This window comes from Arvicanthis niloticus, chromosome 5 (genome assembly GCF_011762505.2).
Source record: "Arvicanthis niloticus isolate mArvNil1 chromosome 5, mArvNil1.pat.X, whole genome shotgun sequence".
In the NCBI taxonomy this organism is placed as follows: domain Eukaryota; kingdom Metazoa; phylum Chordata; class Mammalia; order Rodentia; family Muridae; genus Arvicanthis; species Arvicanthis niloticus.
Window position 1 is genome coordinate 19,948,776 of NC_047662.1, and position 13,022 is coordinate 19,961,797.

At 45.2% G+C, this 13,022-nt stretch overlaps 2 protein-coding genes across 3 annotated transcripts in view; one reads left to right on the forward strand and one right to left on the reverse strand.

Moving 5' to 3' along the window:
• Rhce (Rh blood group CcEe antigens) overlaps window positions 1-902 on the reverse strand; it is a 44,613-nt gene extending 43,711 nt beyond the window's left edge. For both annotated transcript variants that reach the window (XM_076933990.1, XM_076933989.1), the window contains exon 1: window positions 638-902. The gene's annotated coding sequence lies outside the window, so the exon portion shown is untranslated. The remainder of the gene's footprint in view (window positions 1-637) is intronic.
• A 191-nt stretch (window positions 903-1,093) lies between these two features.
• The window catches only part of Maco1 (macoilin 1), a 61,125-nt gene continuing 49,196 nt past the window's right edge, over window positions 1,094-13,022 (forward strand). The window contains exon 1 of the mRNA XM_034502346.2: window positions 1,094-1,453. Within this exon, the coding sequence (XP_034358237.1) occupies window positions 1,374-1,453 (80 nt within the window). The 5' untranslated portion in view covers window positions 1,094-1,373. The remainder of the gene's footprint in view (window positions 1,454-13,022) is intronic.

Here is a 13,022-nt window from a genome sequence, read left to right on the forward strand (position 1 = left end):
ACAGCCTTGGCTGTCTTCACTTTGTAGACCAGGCTGGTCTCGAGCTCAGCGATCCACATGCATCTATCTGCCTCTGCAGTGCTGGGATCAAAGGGGTGCACCACCACACCCGGCTTTCTTTGCTGCTTGAAAAAAAAGAAACTTATTTAGTAACTGTGTTTGTGTGGGCGCACGTGTGGGAGGCCAGGCGGCAACTTGTAGGAGTTCGTTCCGTCAGCCCACCACGTGGATTTCTGGGTTCGAACTCGGCCATCAGACTTGGCAGCAAGTGCCTTTCCCCGCTGAGCATCTCGCTTGTCTTTTGCCGTTTTGTCCGCACCTGTAAGCCAAAGAGCTAGGGGGCTGAAGGGACAAACGGTGACAGACAGACTCCGAGGCCGAGAGGCGCACGCCGAACCCTCAGCATGCGCAAACCTGCGGACGTGGAGCCCGGCCACGCCGCCGCACACGCCCCTGGCAGCCCCGCGCGGCGTCGCGCGCACCCGAGGTACCGCCCCCCCTCGTGACGCAAGCCAGGGGCGGAACGGTACAGGCCCCGCCCCACCCCCTCCGATTGGTCGGCGCGCTGTCACCACGTCGCGGGAAGCTGGCAGGGTGTGTGTGTGTATGTGTGTGGGGTTTGCTTTGTCATTCGTACCCCGGCTGACGCGGTCGGTATGGCTGCATGCTGGTCTGCCCTCAGAAGGGGCCGCGGCGCTGCTCCCGGGACGCCCTCTTACATAAGGACGCGGCTGATTGAAGCACATGTCAGCGCAAGGTCCCCACACGCAGCACACCACGCCGTTCGGTTCTCACACGCCAGGCGGGAGCCCGCGGCGCCGCACCACACGGTGTACTCCGACGTGGGCCTCCCCACAGCGAGACTCAGCCCAATAACCGCGAAGCGCACCTTCGCAACAAGGCATAATATAGGATGTTATATTTATAGGGCCTATTTATAAGCCTCTATTTAACTCTTTTCTGATAGGCCCAGCCACGCGTCTATGCCTTATCCTGATTGGTGTGTCCTTCTGTCCTTCAAAGAGGCGGGCTTAAGGGGCCGTGTTGCCTCAGCAGGCCCCGGGATTGGCCGTGAGCGGCGCGGCGGCGCCTTCGATTGGCTACGTGGGTCGTCCGTCCGGGCAAAGGAGGCGGGGCGGGCGGCTGGCTAGTGCGGGGCGGGCGGGCCCCGGAATTGTCATTTCTTTGTTTCCGAAGGCGGAGGAGGCTCGGCGCCCCCCTCCTGCCCCCCCCCCCCCCGGTGCTGGCTCCATGTCTGTGTGACCGGCCGCAGGGGTAGAATTCAGGCCCGACGCGGGGCGGGCGGGCGGCAGCGGCTGAGGTAAGAGGCGGCGGCGGCGGCGCGGCTCGGGCACCGGCCCCCCAGCGGGAGGATGAAGCGGCGGAACGCCGACTGCAGTAAGCTCCGCCGCCCCCTGAAGCGGAACCGGATCACCGAGGGTATCTACGGCAGGTGAGCGGCGGCGCCCGGCGTGGGCCAGCGGTTCCCGGGCGCCGCTCTGAAGGGGCCCGGCCCCGTTATGTAACCCCCCGACTAGGCCGCATGCCCGCGCCGGGGGCTCTCCTGAGGCGCGCCGCCCGCGGAGCGCCGGGCCAGCCAGCCGAGGGTCCGCCCCGGGCCACGGGGTGTGGCGAGGGCCAGGCGGAGGGCGCGGCGGGCGCGGGCGGGAGCCACGGGGCCGCCGTTGGCGGTGGTGTGCCGGGGGGAGGGGCGGCACCCCCGCGTCCCGGAGCCCAGAAGCCCGGGGGTCCCCAGCAGGCTGTGCGCCCGGCCCCCTACTGAACCCGGGTCACGCTGGGCTCGGGAGTTGGCTGCCCGAGGCTCGTGGACGCGTGCGACGGGGAGAGCGAGCCGCCAAAGTTAGGAGCTGCCAGGGACCCGGGACCCTCGGGCTCGGGGCGGGGCCACGCCGGCTACTCTTCTGTCCTTTGCTACCTCTCGGGATCCCTGCCTCGGCCCGGAGCGCCAAGGCTGATACCCCCAAATCATGCCCGTGTCCCCGCTCCAGACCCAGGCTTCTCTCAGTTCTGAGCAAAGATTTTGACAATTGCAAGCAGATAGATTGCTCAGAACCTTTAGCAGGGATTCTCTCCCAACTCAGGTTTGGGGCTTTTTCTTTAAATTTTTATTTATTTTTCTTTTTTAAATCCCCTGTTCATGAAGGAAAGTGGTGTCCCTTTAAGAAGAAATTGAATCCACTCTTCCTGGAGAGAAGGACAACAGGTTCATGGGGCATTTCGGTGACTGTCACAGCTTCCCCAAGCCCAATTTGTGTGTGGCAGTTATTTTCTGGGAATGCCTATTTCAGTGGCGAAGTAATTAGTTTACAAAAGAGAGTGCTCAGCGTGTGGCCAGAGGCTTTACCGGAGTCCTCTTGGCGCCTCACGGTTTAGTTCTTGCTGTGTATCTTGGAGAAATATAGGAGGTAGCTGATGACAGCCAAGTTGTAGCTAGCATAACTGTACACCTTGCACATGTGGCTGTTTACACGTGTGAAGTGGCTGCCCTCCACAGGCAGGTGACTTAGCTAAATATGAAGGGGGATTCTTTCAAAGGAATAAGAAGTCACAAATCCTAGGACAGATCCTATGTAAGGAGCCATCGATCATAGTCATTCATTCAACAAGCATGCATACCATTTGCTCAACAGTCAGTCAGAACACAGCTGTTAGTAAAACTGATGAACATGGTTGCTGAATCAGATGTAACAATAAGTAAAACAGAAAAAGCAAACCCCAAATTTTCAGCAGATTGAATGGGTGGAGGCAAGCCTGCGTACTTACTATAAATTCTTGAATGAAGGAAGGCTTTTTTTCCTTAGCCATTGAAAACATTAGAAGAACTTCCCATTAATAGCAGCGCAAGAATAGAAAATAGAAAGAGTGTGTTAAAGTTGGCAGGTTAGGACTCTGGTATTTGAATTTCTATTCACAGTCACATAAGATGAGCCCCCCTCATGACAAGATTGGAAACAGCTGTGTTGTTTGCCTGCTCTCTGGTGTGTTTTAGCTTTTTTTTTTTTCCTATTTAAACAGACACCTGGTTTATGACTTGAACCTTAGCAGCCTGGCAGTTGATTTGGAGCTCCTCTTTTAATAATCTATTGTTATCCTAATGGATTTTAGACTTTGAATTTCCTTACCCCGAAGGTTAATAGTAAATATGTCCGTCATTCAGTTTCATGTGTAAAACTTCAAAAAACTAAATGGTGCTTCAGCTCCCAATTCTGTCTGCTCTCAACTCTGTTGGGCTTTCTTTGTTAAATATTAATAAAGGAACATAAATATATGTCTACCTGTCTTTCTTGTTTGAGGCAAAGAGTATTTCATTTCTCCTGTCTCTGTTTCTTAGTGTTATGGAGTACTGCAATGGGAAAATCATGTAGTGTTTTACCCCCCATTTGTTTTTTAGGACTGTGTTGGAAAACTTCCAATATTTCTTAAGAAAACAGAATGAGTGGGCTAGTTATAAATTAGGACATTTGAGGATTCATACATATCAAATTTCTGTTGATCATCAAATTAAAGTCTGTATTCAATTCTGTTTTCATGCCATCTATTGCCTGTTTTGTTTCTGAACATCTGGCCAATTTCATCTCATTAAAAAGGAGCCCTCTCCCCAAGGGCTGTGTTGACAGTTTTGATATCCACTGTCTAGTCTACTGTTTCATAGCCTAACCTTTTTCGTGGAGTACTGTGTTCATGTTGTTTGCTCACTTCTTTGGCATATGTGACAGAGCAGCTAAGATGAAAAGCACTGGACTGGAGCCTACCAGAGACCCCGGGGTCAGACTCTAAAGTCCCAGCCTTGATGCTTTGGACCAGTCTAGAGCATCTCCTGCTTTGAAGCTCACTTCTCCCATCTCTTAAATGACCTTTGAGGACTACGTGTGTGTGTGTGTGTGTGTGTGTAGTGTGTGTATACACATATATATATATACACGTGTGCATATATATACACATATGCGTATATAAATATAGTTTGTGGAACTCCTTATAAATTCCAATGAGTTATTCAGACATTGTTTACCATATTATTGCCATTACAGTCTATTCTTTAAGATGGCATGAAAGGCTGTTAGAGTTGATCTAACCAAAACCCAATGTTGACTAATCATAACATGGGGCCACTAGCTGCTCGGTGTTGCTTAAAAACAATGGCTCTCAACCTTCCTAGTGCTGAGACCCTTCAATACAGTTTCTCATGTTGTGAACCCCTAACCATAAAGTTATTTTTGTTGCTACTTCATAACTGTAATTTTGCTACTATTATGAATCATAATGTAAATATCATGTTTTCTGACGTTGATGGTCTTAGGGCACCCCTGTAACACCCAAAGGGGTTGCAACCCACATATTGAGAACCGCTGCTTTAGAAATCCTGGTGCTTTAATCATGGGCAGCTATTACTGAGGTGATTGTCAGAGGAGATCACTCATTGTCAGTATCATAGCTCTGTTGGAATTCTGTTTGATGGCCAGGATGCTAGAGTGTTAACCTGAGGTATTAATGCTGTATATATGTACATATATACATATATATGTGTGTGTGTGTGTGTGTGTAGTGTGTTTATATACACACACATATATATAAAGTACACACACATATATAATACACATATACATGAGGAACTGTATTAAAGGGTCACAGCACTAGGAAGATTGAGAACCATTGTTTTAAAGCTAAAGCTTTAAGTAGCAAGTGGCCCCGTGTTATGATTAGTCAACTTTGGCGTTTTGGTTGGATCAAATCTAATGGCCTTTCATACCTCTTTAAAAAAATAAATATATATAATGTACATACACATATGTATATACTGTGTATATGTATTATATATGTACAGTACTACATACACAAACATATCCATCACCTAAAGATGCAAATATTTGCCGGGCGGTGGTGGCGCACGCCTTTAATCCCAGCACTTGGGAGGCAGAGGCAGGTGGATTTCTGAGTTCGAGGCCAGCCAGGGCTATACAGAGAAACCCTGTCTCGAAAAACAAAAACAAAACAAAAAACAAACAAACAAACAAAAAGATGCAAATATTCTCTGAAAATGTTATTCCAATCAAGTTAATAGTTAGGATTAAGAGGAAGGAAACAGGAATGGTGTTTTTACTAAGAGCTGCCATTAAGTGTAATTTTTAAAAAAAAATAGCTGAGCCACCACAGACTCTTAAGAGGTAGGCAGTCAGTATTCAGGTGTTAAATGGATAAATACATAAATATAAGCTAATATGTTCTGTTTATTGAAAACCTCCCTTGTGGAGCTGTGGCAGCTATAGGATAAGACATAGGTCTCCACCTTCGGGGACTCACTGTCTAGTAGGTCTTAGTAATACTCTTAATTTGTACAGTGGCTTAGAGGCTTCAGAGAACCTGGGGTTCTGTCCAAGTAAAAATATTTCTGTTGGAGCAGACTAACTTTCTGTTGTGGTTGTTCACCTGACTTCTCCCTGTGCTACTTTATGAAATAGACAGTTGCCACTGAAAGAGAGAGTGCTTTCCATCTGAAATGAGGTAGACTTGAAAATTATGAAAGCAAATTACTAACAATGAGAACTCCATGATTACTACACATGAAGTTCCTGGACTTCCTGGCTGTGAGTCCCTCCTCCTGCTGCCCTCACACGGGCAGTGCACTGGGCTTGCTGCTGAGCAGTCTCATTACAGGTGCTGGTTCTCCTGGGGAGGTGGGCTGCCTGTCGTGTGGTGTCCAACTCCGGCTCTGCATAGTTCTCCCTAGTTCTCCCCTACCACACTCCCCTCTCTTCCTTCTAAGACTTTAAAAGAGCAAGGTATTTAGGTAAAAATGTGTTAATTATAAGATGTGGACAGAAACATATTAAATTATGTTTCAAGCCTCTATATTTAAAATTGTTACTTAAAAGAGTAAAGTAGAATAAGAATTTTAATTCACATGTGCATGTCCAGTTTCAGGAAATGGTTTTCTGTCTCTGTTTCTGGTAGGTGAAGCTCTCACCTCTTCATTGTGAACTTACAACACTTCCTGTATGGGGTTCCACTTGAAGTGATGCCTGAAGCTTACAGTGCAGTTCTGGACCTGACAGCATAGGACTTTAGGACTGCCCTACATGAGACTTTCTTACCTGTTTTTCATGAATAGTCCCCTGGTCTTCCAGGCTCCTCCAGAGTGGCTGTTAGAAACCATCCCTTTCCAGTTTCCTTTCCCAGACCCTTGTCTACACAGGGCTGTCTCTGGAGGATTCATTCGGGTTGTTGTTCCTGCCTCTTTAATGATGTTTTCTAAGCCTGGCTTTAGATTCCTTTGGGCTATGTTTATTAAAGTCACTGGAGGCTGGCTGCCCTGATTGTACATGTGTTCTGCAACTGGAACTCCAGATTCCAGTGTCGCAATCTCACAGCCTGCAAGCATTTCTGTAATCTTGGTAGACATAGACTTCAACAGGCTGGACCTGTCATAAAGGCTCTGTATGTTTTAGAGGCCCATTGGGAAGGGGTGAGTGTAATGAATAAATCAGTGTTCAGATAAAAACTTAGGTTCATTATTTCTATAAACTACAGTTAAAGAGTTTGTCACATTCAAGTGTTTGTGTTTTAATTTTTTGCCTGTGGAATATTTAGAAGGAAAATAAACAACTTTCCTCTAGTTTCCAGTATGATTCTTACTGTCTTAGTTTCGGTAGGTTAGTTTTTTTAGGTGTTTTGAAAAGCCATTCAATGGCCTGGAGAGATGGCTCAGAGTTCTGGTTACTCTTGACAGAGGACCCGGGTTTGATTCTCAGTACCAACATGGTAGTTCATAACCATTTGTAACTTCAGTGCCAGGGGATCCAGTGCTCTCTCTGGCCTCTGAGCAGCAGCAGGCATATGTGGTTGTACAGACATAAGTACAGGCAAAACACCCTCCCCATAGCCCTCCTCACTCCTCCCCCCTCCCCCGCCCCCCAACAAAAGAAAAGCCCTTCAAGTTGTTGCTGCTGGGTTGAGGAGTAGAGGAGGGGACATGATTCAGTTCAGCTTATTTGCAAAACCTTTCCTGTTGTAGGAGCGGTATTCCCTTTGTTTCTGTCATGATTGCTTAGGGCCCTTCTTTTGAACCTCCACAGTCTGGAGATTGATTTAACTGTGGGTTTAGAAACTTGATACTTCTACTAATTTCTTATTCTTACTATGTACCCTCTCTGCTATGGACTTACTTGGTGTTCTCTGAACATTTCCAGAGGCTTTTTCTAGGGCCATTTCTCTCAGACTTGCCCACTGGGTTTGTGTGTCTGTGTGTCTCTCGGTGTGTGCTTTTATTTTCTAGGCTGCTAACATCTTGTGGAGTCTAGAGGATCAGGCAAAAATCTCAGCAACATAAGGCCAGCAATATGGGTTCAGAAGGTGCAGGCATCTGCCACCAAGCCCCACACAACTTGACTTCAGTCTCAGGACTCACTTGGTAGAAGGAGAGAACTAACTTCACAGTTGTCCTGTGACCTCCATCACTGTGTATGCATCACTGTGTATGCACACATACAAAATAAAATCAAACATAAACCCCCACAAACCTTGTTAGGTGAAATACTGTAATTGAGCATATATATATATATATATATATATATATATATATATTTATATAAAAAGTGAGGCATTCTATACTGATTGTTCTCTGGGCTTACTCAGTTTGGGTGTAATTATTTTACTTGGACAGTTTTCAAGAGTTGGGTTCTGAAGAAAAACTTGGCTGTGTACCAAGTGGCTCAAGTGCACACAGGCAAGAGCACGCACACCTTTGCTAGGCTTTTCGTCATGGATTTCTTCAGACCTTTAGATGACTGCTTCCTCAGGACCTTGCCTTTAGGCTCATGTGTCCTGGCAGTGGAAACTAAGACAGGCTTGACAACCTTTAGGATAATTTTTGGAGGCTCTTTAGCTTGAAAATGACCTGACATCAAGTGGGTCTCAGTTCATCAGACCTTACCTTATACTACCATCAGACACGTTATACTACCAAGGTCCTCCCATGACATTGTCTTCATTCCTTTCTAGTTTCCTAGCTGCCATTAAGGACATTATACTCACTTTGAGTGCTAGGATTATAAATTCAGAAGTGGTGTGCCCCTCACTGCCATCTCCTGTGGGAAGTCAGAGGCTTTGCATACAGTGAACTGAAGTGGTGGAACTCACCCATCTTAGAAGGTTCATGTCACTGGTGCACTGGCCTGTCCTACAGGGAGAACACTTGAACACCAGAGGGAATGAATGCCACGGTGGTGGTCAGAGCAAGAACTGCCATCTCAGGCTGGAGAGATGGCACCATGGTTAAAAGCATTGGCTGTTCTTGCACAGGACCTGTGTTGGGTCTTCAGAACCACATGGTGGCTCACAACCATCAAGTTACTCTAGTTCTAGGTGATCCGATGCCCTCTTCTGCTCTCAGTAGGTATCGGGCACACAGGTTGCATAGTTGTACACATAGACAAAAGACTCATACAGTTGTCAGTGGCAGTGCATGCCTTTAGTCCTAGCACTTGGGAGACAGAGGAAGGTGGGTCTGAAGTTCCAGGTCAGCCTGGTCTATGTAGTGAGTTCCCGGACAGCCAGGGCTATGCAGAGAAACCTTGTCTCAGAAACAAACAAATAAAAAGACTCATACACATCAAATGAAATAAATCTTTTTTTTTTTTTAAAGGATTTCTATCTCAAATGAGAGATTTTGAGACAAGGCTGTCTCACACATGATGAATTGTTTTCTGTTTTGAGTTTAGCAAGGTGCTGCTTGTGGTTTATTGCTCACCTGACTTTATTTTAAAAAGAGGTTCTGGGGCTAAGAAATGGCTCAGCGGGTGAGGGAACTGGGTGGTTCCAGAGGCCTAGGGTTCAATTCCCATCACAGTTCTAGGAGATCTGGTGGCCTTTCCTGGTTTCTATGGGCATGTACCTGGTTCACACACATACTTGCAGGCAAAGTATCCAAATACATAGAATAAAACTTTTTAAAAAGTTCTGTATTTTAAACTTTTTTTACATTTATTTTATATGTTTTCCTGCATCCCTGCATGAATACCACACATGTGCCTGCTGGCTGAGGGGACTAGAAGATGTCAGCTTCCTTGGAGCTGGAGACATGGAAGTTGTGAATCACCATGTGGTTGCTGGAAATTGAACTCAGAACTTCTGGCAGAGTAGTCAGTGTTCTTAATTAACCTCTGAGATATCTCTCTAGCCCCCCAACTCTTCTTTTTAAGTGACACTTTTCTCTGACACAATAACCATATTAGCTGGGCCTTTAGTGCATTTATTGATTCCTAGAAGTCAGGAGACCTAGGAAGGCAATTATGGGAGTTTTAGGCTAGCCAGGACTACATAGTAAAATCCTACCTCAAAAAAAAAAAAAGATGGCTATTAAACTCATTTTTTATGACAGTTACATTTTATAAAGAACCTTTAATTTTAATTATTTTCTATAATTTTATAGAGTGGTTACAATTTATCAACTGGAAATTTATTTAAGATCTGAGTTTTTATCTTGAATAAAGCATATTTATTCATTTAAAAAAAAAAAACTTGGTTCTAGCTGAGCTACATGGAGAAACTGTGTCTAAGGAAAAAAAAATCCAAAACTTTGTTCTCTTAAAAAAAAAAAAAAAAAAAAAAAAAATTGTGCTGGGCGGTGGTGGCGCACGCCTTTAATCCCAGCACTTGGGAGGCAGAGGCAGGTGGATTTCTGAGTTCGAGGCCAGCCTGGTCTACAGAGTGAGTTCCGGGACAGCCAGGACTACACAGAGAAACCCTGTCTCGAAAAACCAAAAAAAAAAAAAAAAAAAAAAAAAAAAAAAAAAAAAAAAAAAAAAAAAAAAAATTTGTATTAGATTTATTGATTTCTATGTGTATTTTGCCTGCATATGTATTTGCACCATGTGTGGGTTTGGTGCCTGCAGGGTTTAGAAAAGGACATTAGATTTCCTAAAACTAAAGTTAGAGATAATTGGGAACCACCATGTGGGTGCTGGGAACCGAACCCAGGTCCTCTGCAACAACAGTAAGATCTCTTACCACTGAGCCATCTCTCCAACCCTATATGCTCACTTTTTTTTGGTTTTTCGAGACAAGGTTTCTCTGTATAGTCCTGGCTGTCCTGGAACTCACTCTGTAGACGAGGCTGGCCTCGAACTCAGAAATCCGCCTGCCTCTGCCTCCCAAGTGCTGGGATTAAAGGCAATGCGCCACCACCACCACCGGCCTGTTCACTTTTGACATAGGTCTTTCTGGTATTCATTTTAGCCACAGCCATGCAGATTGAATAGTTTTCTGCTTTCTATACTTTTTTAGTAGTGCCCTAACCTGTTAGTTCCCTTCCTGTTATTCAGGTTTCTTTCCTGTAAAAAATAATGTTTGTCCTGCCTACTTCACAGTTAGGAAAAAATGAGATAGTTAATAGGCACAGGTTTATGAAACTGACAAGTGTGATATAAATGCAGGCAGAGTGTGATTAAGTAGATTATTGTGTCTGCGGAATAGTAGATTTACTTATAAGTAAGTGGATTGCTTCTGCTATACAATATCAACACAATTGTAAAATTATTTAAAATTTTCATTGTGTGTGTTGCTGCCTCAGTAATTTTTTTAAAAGCGGTTGTGTGTTGTATGTCACTTCTTTTCTTTTTATCCCAACCCCATATAGTTTATGCTATTAAAATTCCCTACTGTTGAAGGGTTTTAGCAGTAAGGCTATGCTCAGTGGGTAGAGGTACTTGTGTAGCCTGAGGCCCTGAGTTTAAGCACTCCCACCTGCTTAAAAGCCAGGTGTGGTCACAACTGTCTGTAACCCTAAAGCCTTGGGGTGTTGAAACAGGAGGCTTACCGGGGCTTACTGACTGCTGTGGGTTCAGTGAAAGACTCCGTCTCAAGACAGTAAGGCAGCTAGAGCGGCACACCAGGCATCCTCTGCCTCCATGTGTGCACAGGTATCTACACACATGTAACATGCATACACACATACTCCAAAGTGGTTTTGAAGCAGAAATTCTAGAATTTCAAAGTCTCTGCTTGAATTAGGTCACAGTATCCGTTCTTGATAGTTTTGTGATCTGTTCAGCTCTTCAAATGTATCATACCCCTAAACTTTTAAAAGTTTATTTTAGTGATTCTCTTTCTGTTTTATTTTATTTTTTTTGAGACAGGTCTTCACTATGTAGTTATGGCTGGCCTGGAACTTTTTATGTAGGCCACACTGGACTTAAACTCAGAGATCTGCTTGCCTCTGCCTCTTAAAGGCGTGTTGCCCCACCACCTGAGTGGGAGCTTTTTTGAGGAAGTGGAATGGTGATTATGCTATGGGCTGGAGGATGAGCAGGAATAGATGTGCTTTGGGTAGTTTACTTAGGTGGAGAAATGGGACAGCTTCTGTGGTTTTTTTTTTTTTAAAGAATTATTTATTTTATGTATATGAATACGCTGTAGCTGTCTTCATGCACACCAGAAGAGGGCATCAGATCCCATTACAGATGTTGTGAGCCACCATGTGGTTGCTGGGAATTGAACTCAAGACCTCTGGGAGAGCAGTCAGTGCTCTTAATCACTGAGCCATCTCTCCAGCCCAGCTTCAGTGTTTCTTGATGAAGCTGGTTAACAGTCTGGAGCAGAGTTGGTTATCTTTGTGGACAGTCTCTTCTGAAAAATCATGACAATCTCTTGACTCAGTTCATTTTTCTTTTTGGCAGGTATGGGTAAGTTGGGTTTTCTTTTTGAGACAGGATCTAGCTAAGTCTCCGGAATTCCCCAGGTTGGGATAAAACTTGTCATCCTCTTGCCTCAGTGATGCACTAGCTTTCTTAAGTCTGCCTGCCTGCCTGTCTTTCTCTCTCTCGGTCCGTGTGTGTGTATGTGTGTGTAACTGAATACTTGAGACTGTAATTTATTTAGAAATGTGTTTCTTGGCCTGGGGATGTTGCTCAGTTGGTAGAGTGCTTGTCTGGCATTCAGGAAGCTCTGGGCTTGATCCTTAGCACTGCATAAATCAGGCTCTGATACATGCCTGCAATCCCAACACTGAGAAGGTAGAAATGGCAGGGTGAGGGGGTACGATTGGGATGTAAAGTGAATAAATAATGGAAAAAAAGAAGGTAGAAACAGGAAGATAAGAAGTTAACATCATCCTCAGGTACATAGGAAGTTTTAGACCAGCCTATGCTAGAGATCCCATCTCAGTGTATAAATGAATATTATATAAGTGAATGTATAATTTCCTTTGCTTGTTTTTGTTTTTTGTCTTTTCGAGACAGGGTTTCTCTGTGTAGCCCTGACTGTCCTGAAACTCACTCTGTAGACCAGGCTGTCCTTGAACTCAGAGAGATTCTTAGCTGTCTCTGGAACACTAGGGTTAAAAGCATTTACTACTACACCTAGCCTAGAAATAAATATGTGATGTCTTAAGTTCCTGGAGGTGTCTTTTCCTTTCTTTGATGAGGTCTTGATAGGTTTTCCAGGTTGTTTTTGCACATGCAAGCTCTTGCCCTGGCCGTCTGAGTATCTGTGGTTACAGACATGTGCTGCTGTGCCTGCCTGTTGCTGCTGTTACTCCTCTTTTGTTAAAGATGTAGTGGTATAATGTGTGTGTCTGTGCAAGCAGTGCAGGTGCCCCTGGCGCTAGAGTTAGAGATGACTGTGAACTACCCATGTGGGTGCTGAGAAGGAGCTGCCATCCTCTTCTGGAGCAGCAAGTGCTCTTCACACTTAGCCTACTCTGCAGCCCCTCTTGTGTTTATGAAGCCAGGAGTCTTCACTAAGGCTTCACCCTAATGGCCTTTTCTAATCCCCGTTACCTCTAAGGCTCCATCTCCAACTACCATCAATAGGTGAATTTAAAGTTGAAGTTTCAACCTGAGTTCCAGAGGAGATACCATGCTATGTTGCCAGTGTTTCTGAAGTGTTAACATATGCACAAGCCAGGGAGCTGTGAAAGTACAGGGTTAGGTTAAAAAGGTCTGACTGGATGCTGAAGTCTGCTTTTCCAGAAAGTTCACATATGATACTGATACTGCTCTGCTGTAAAT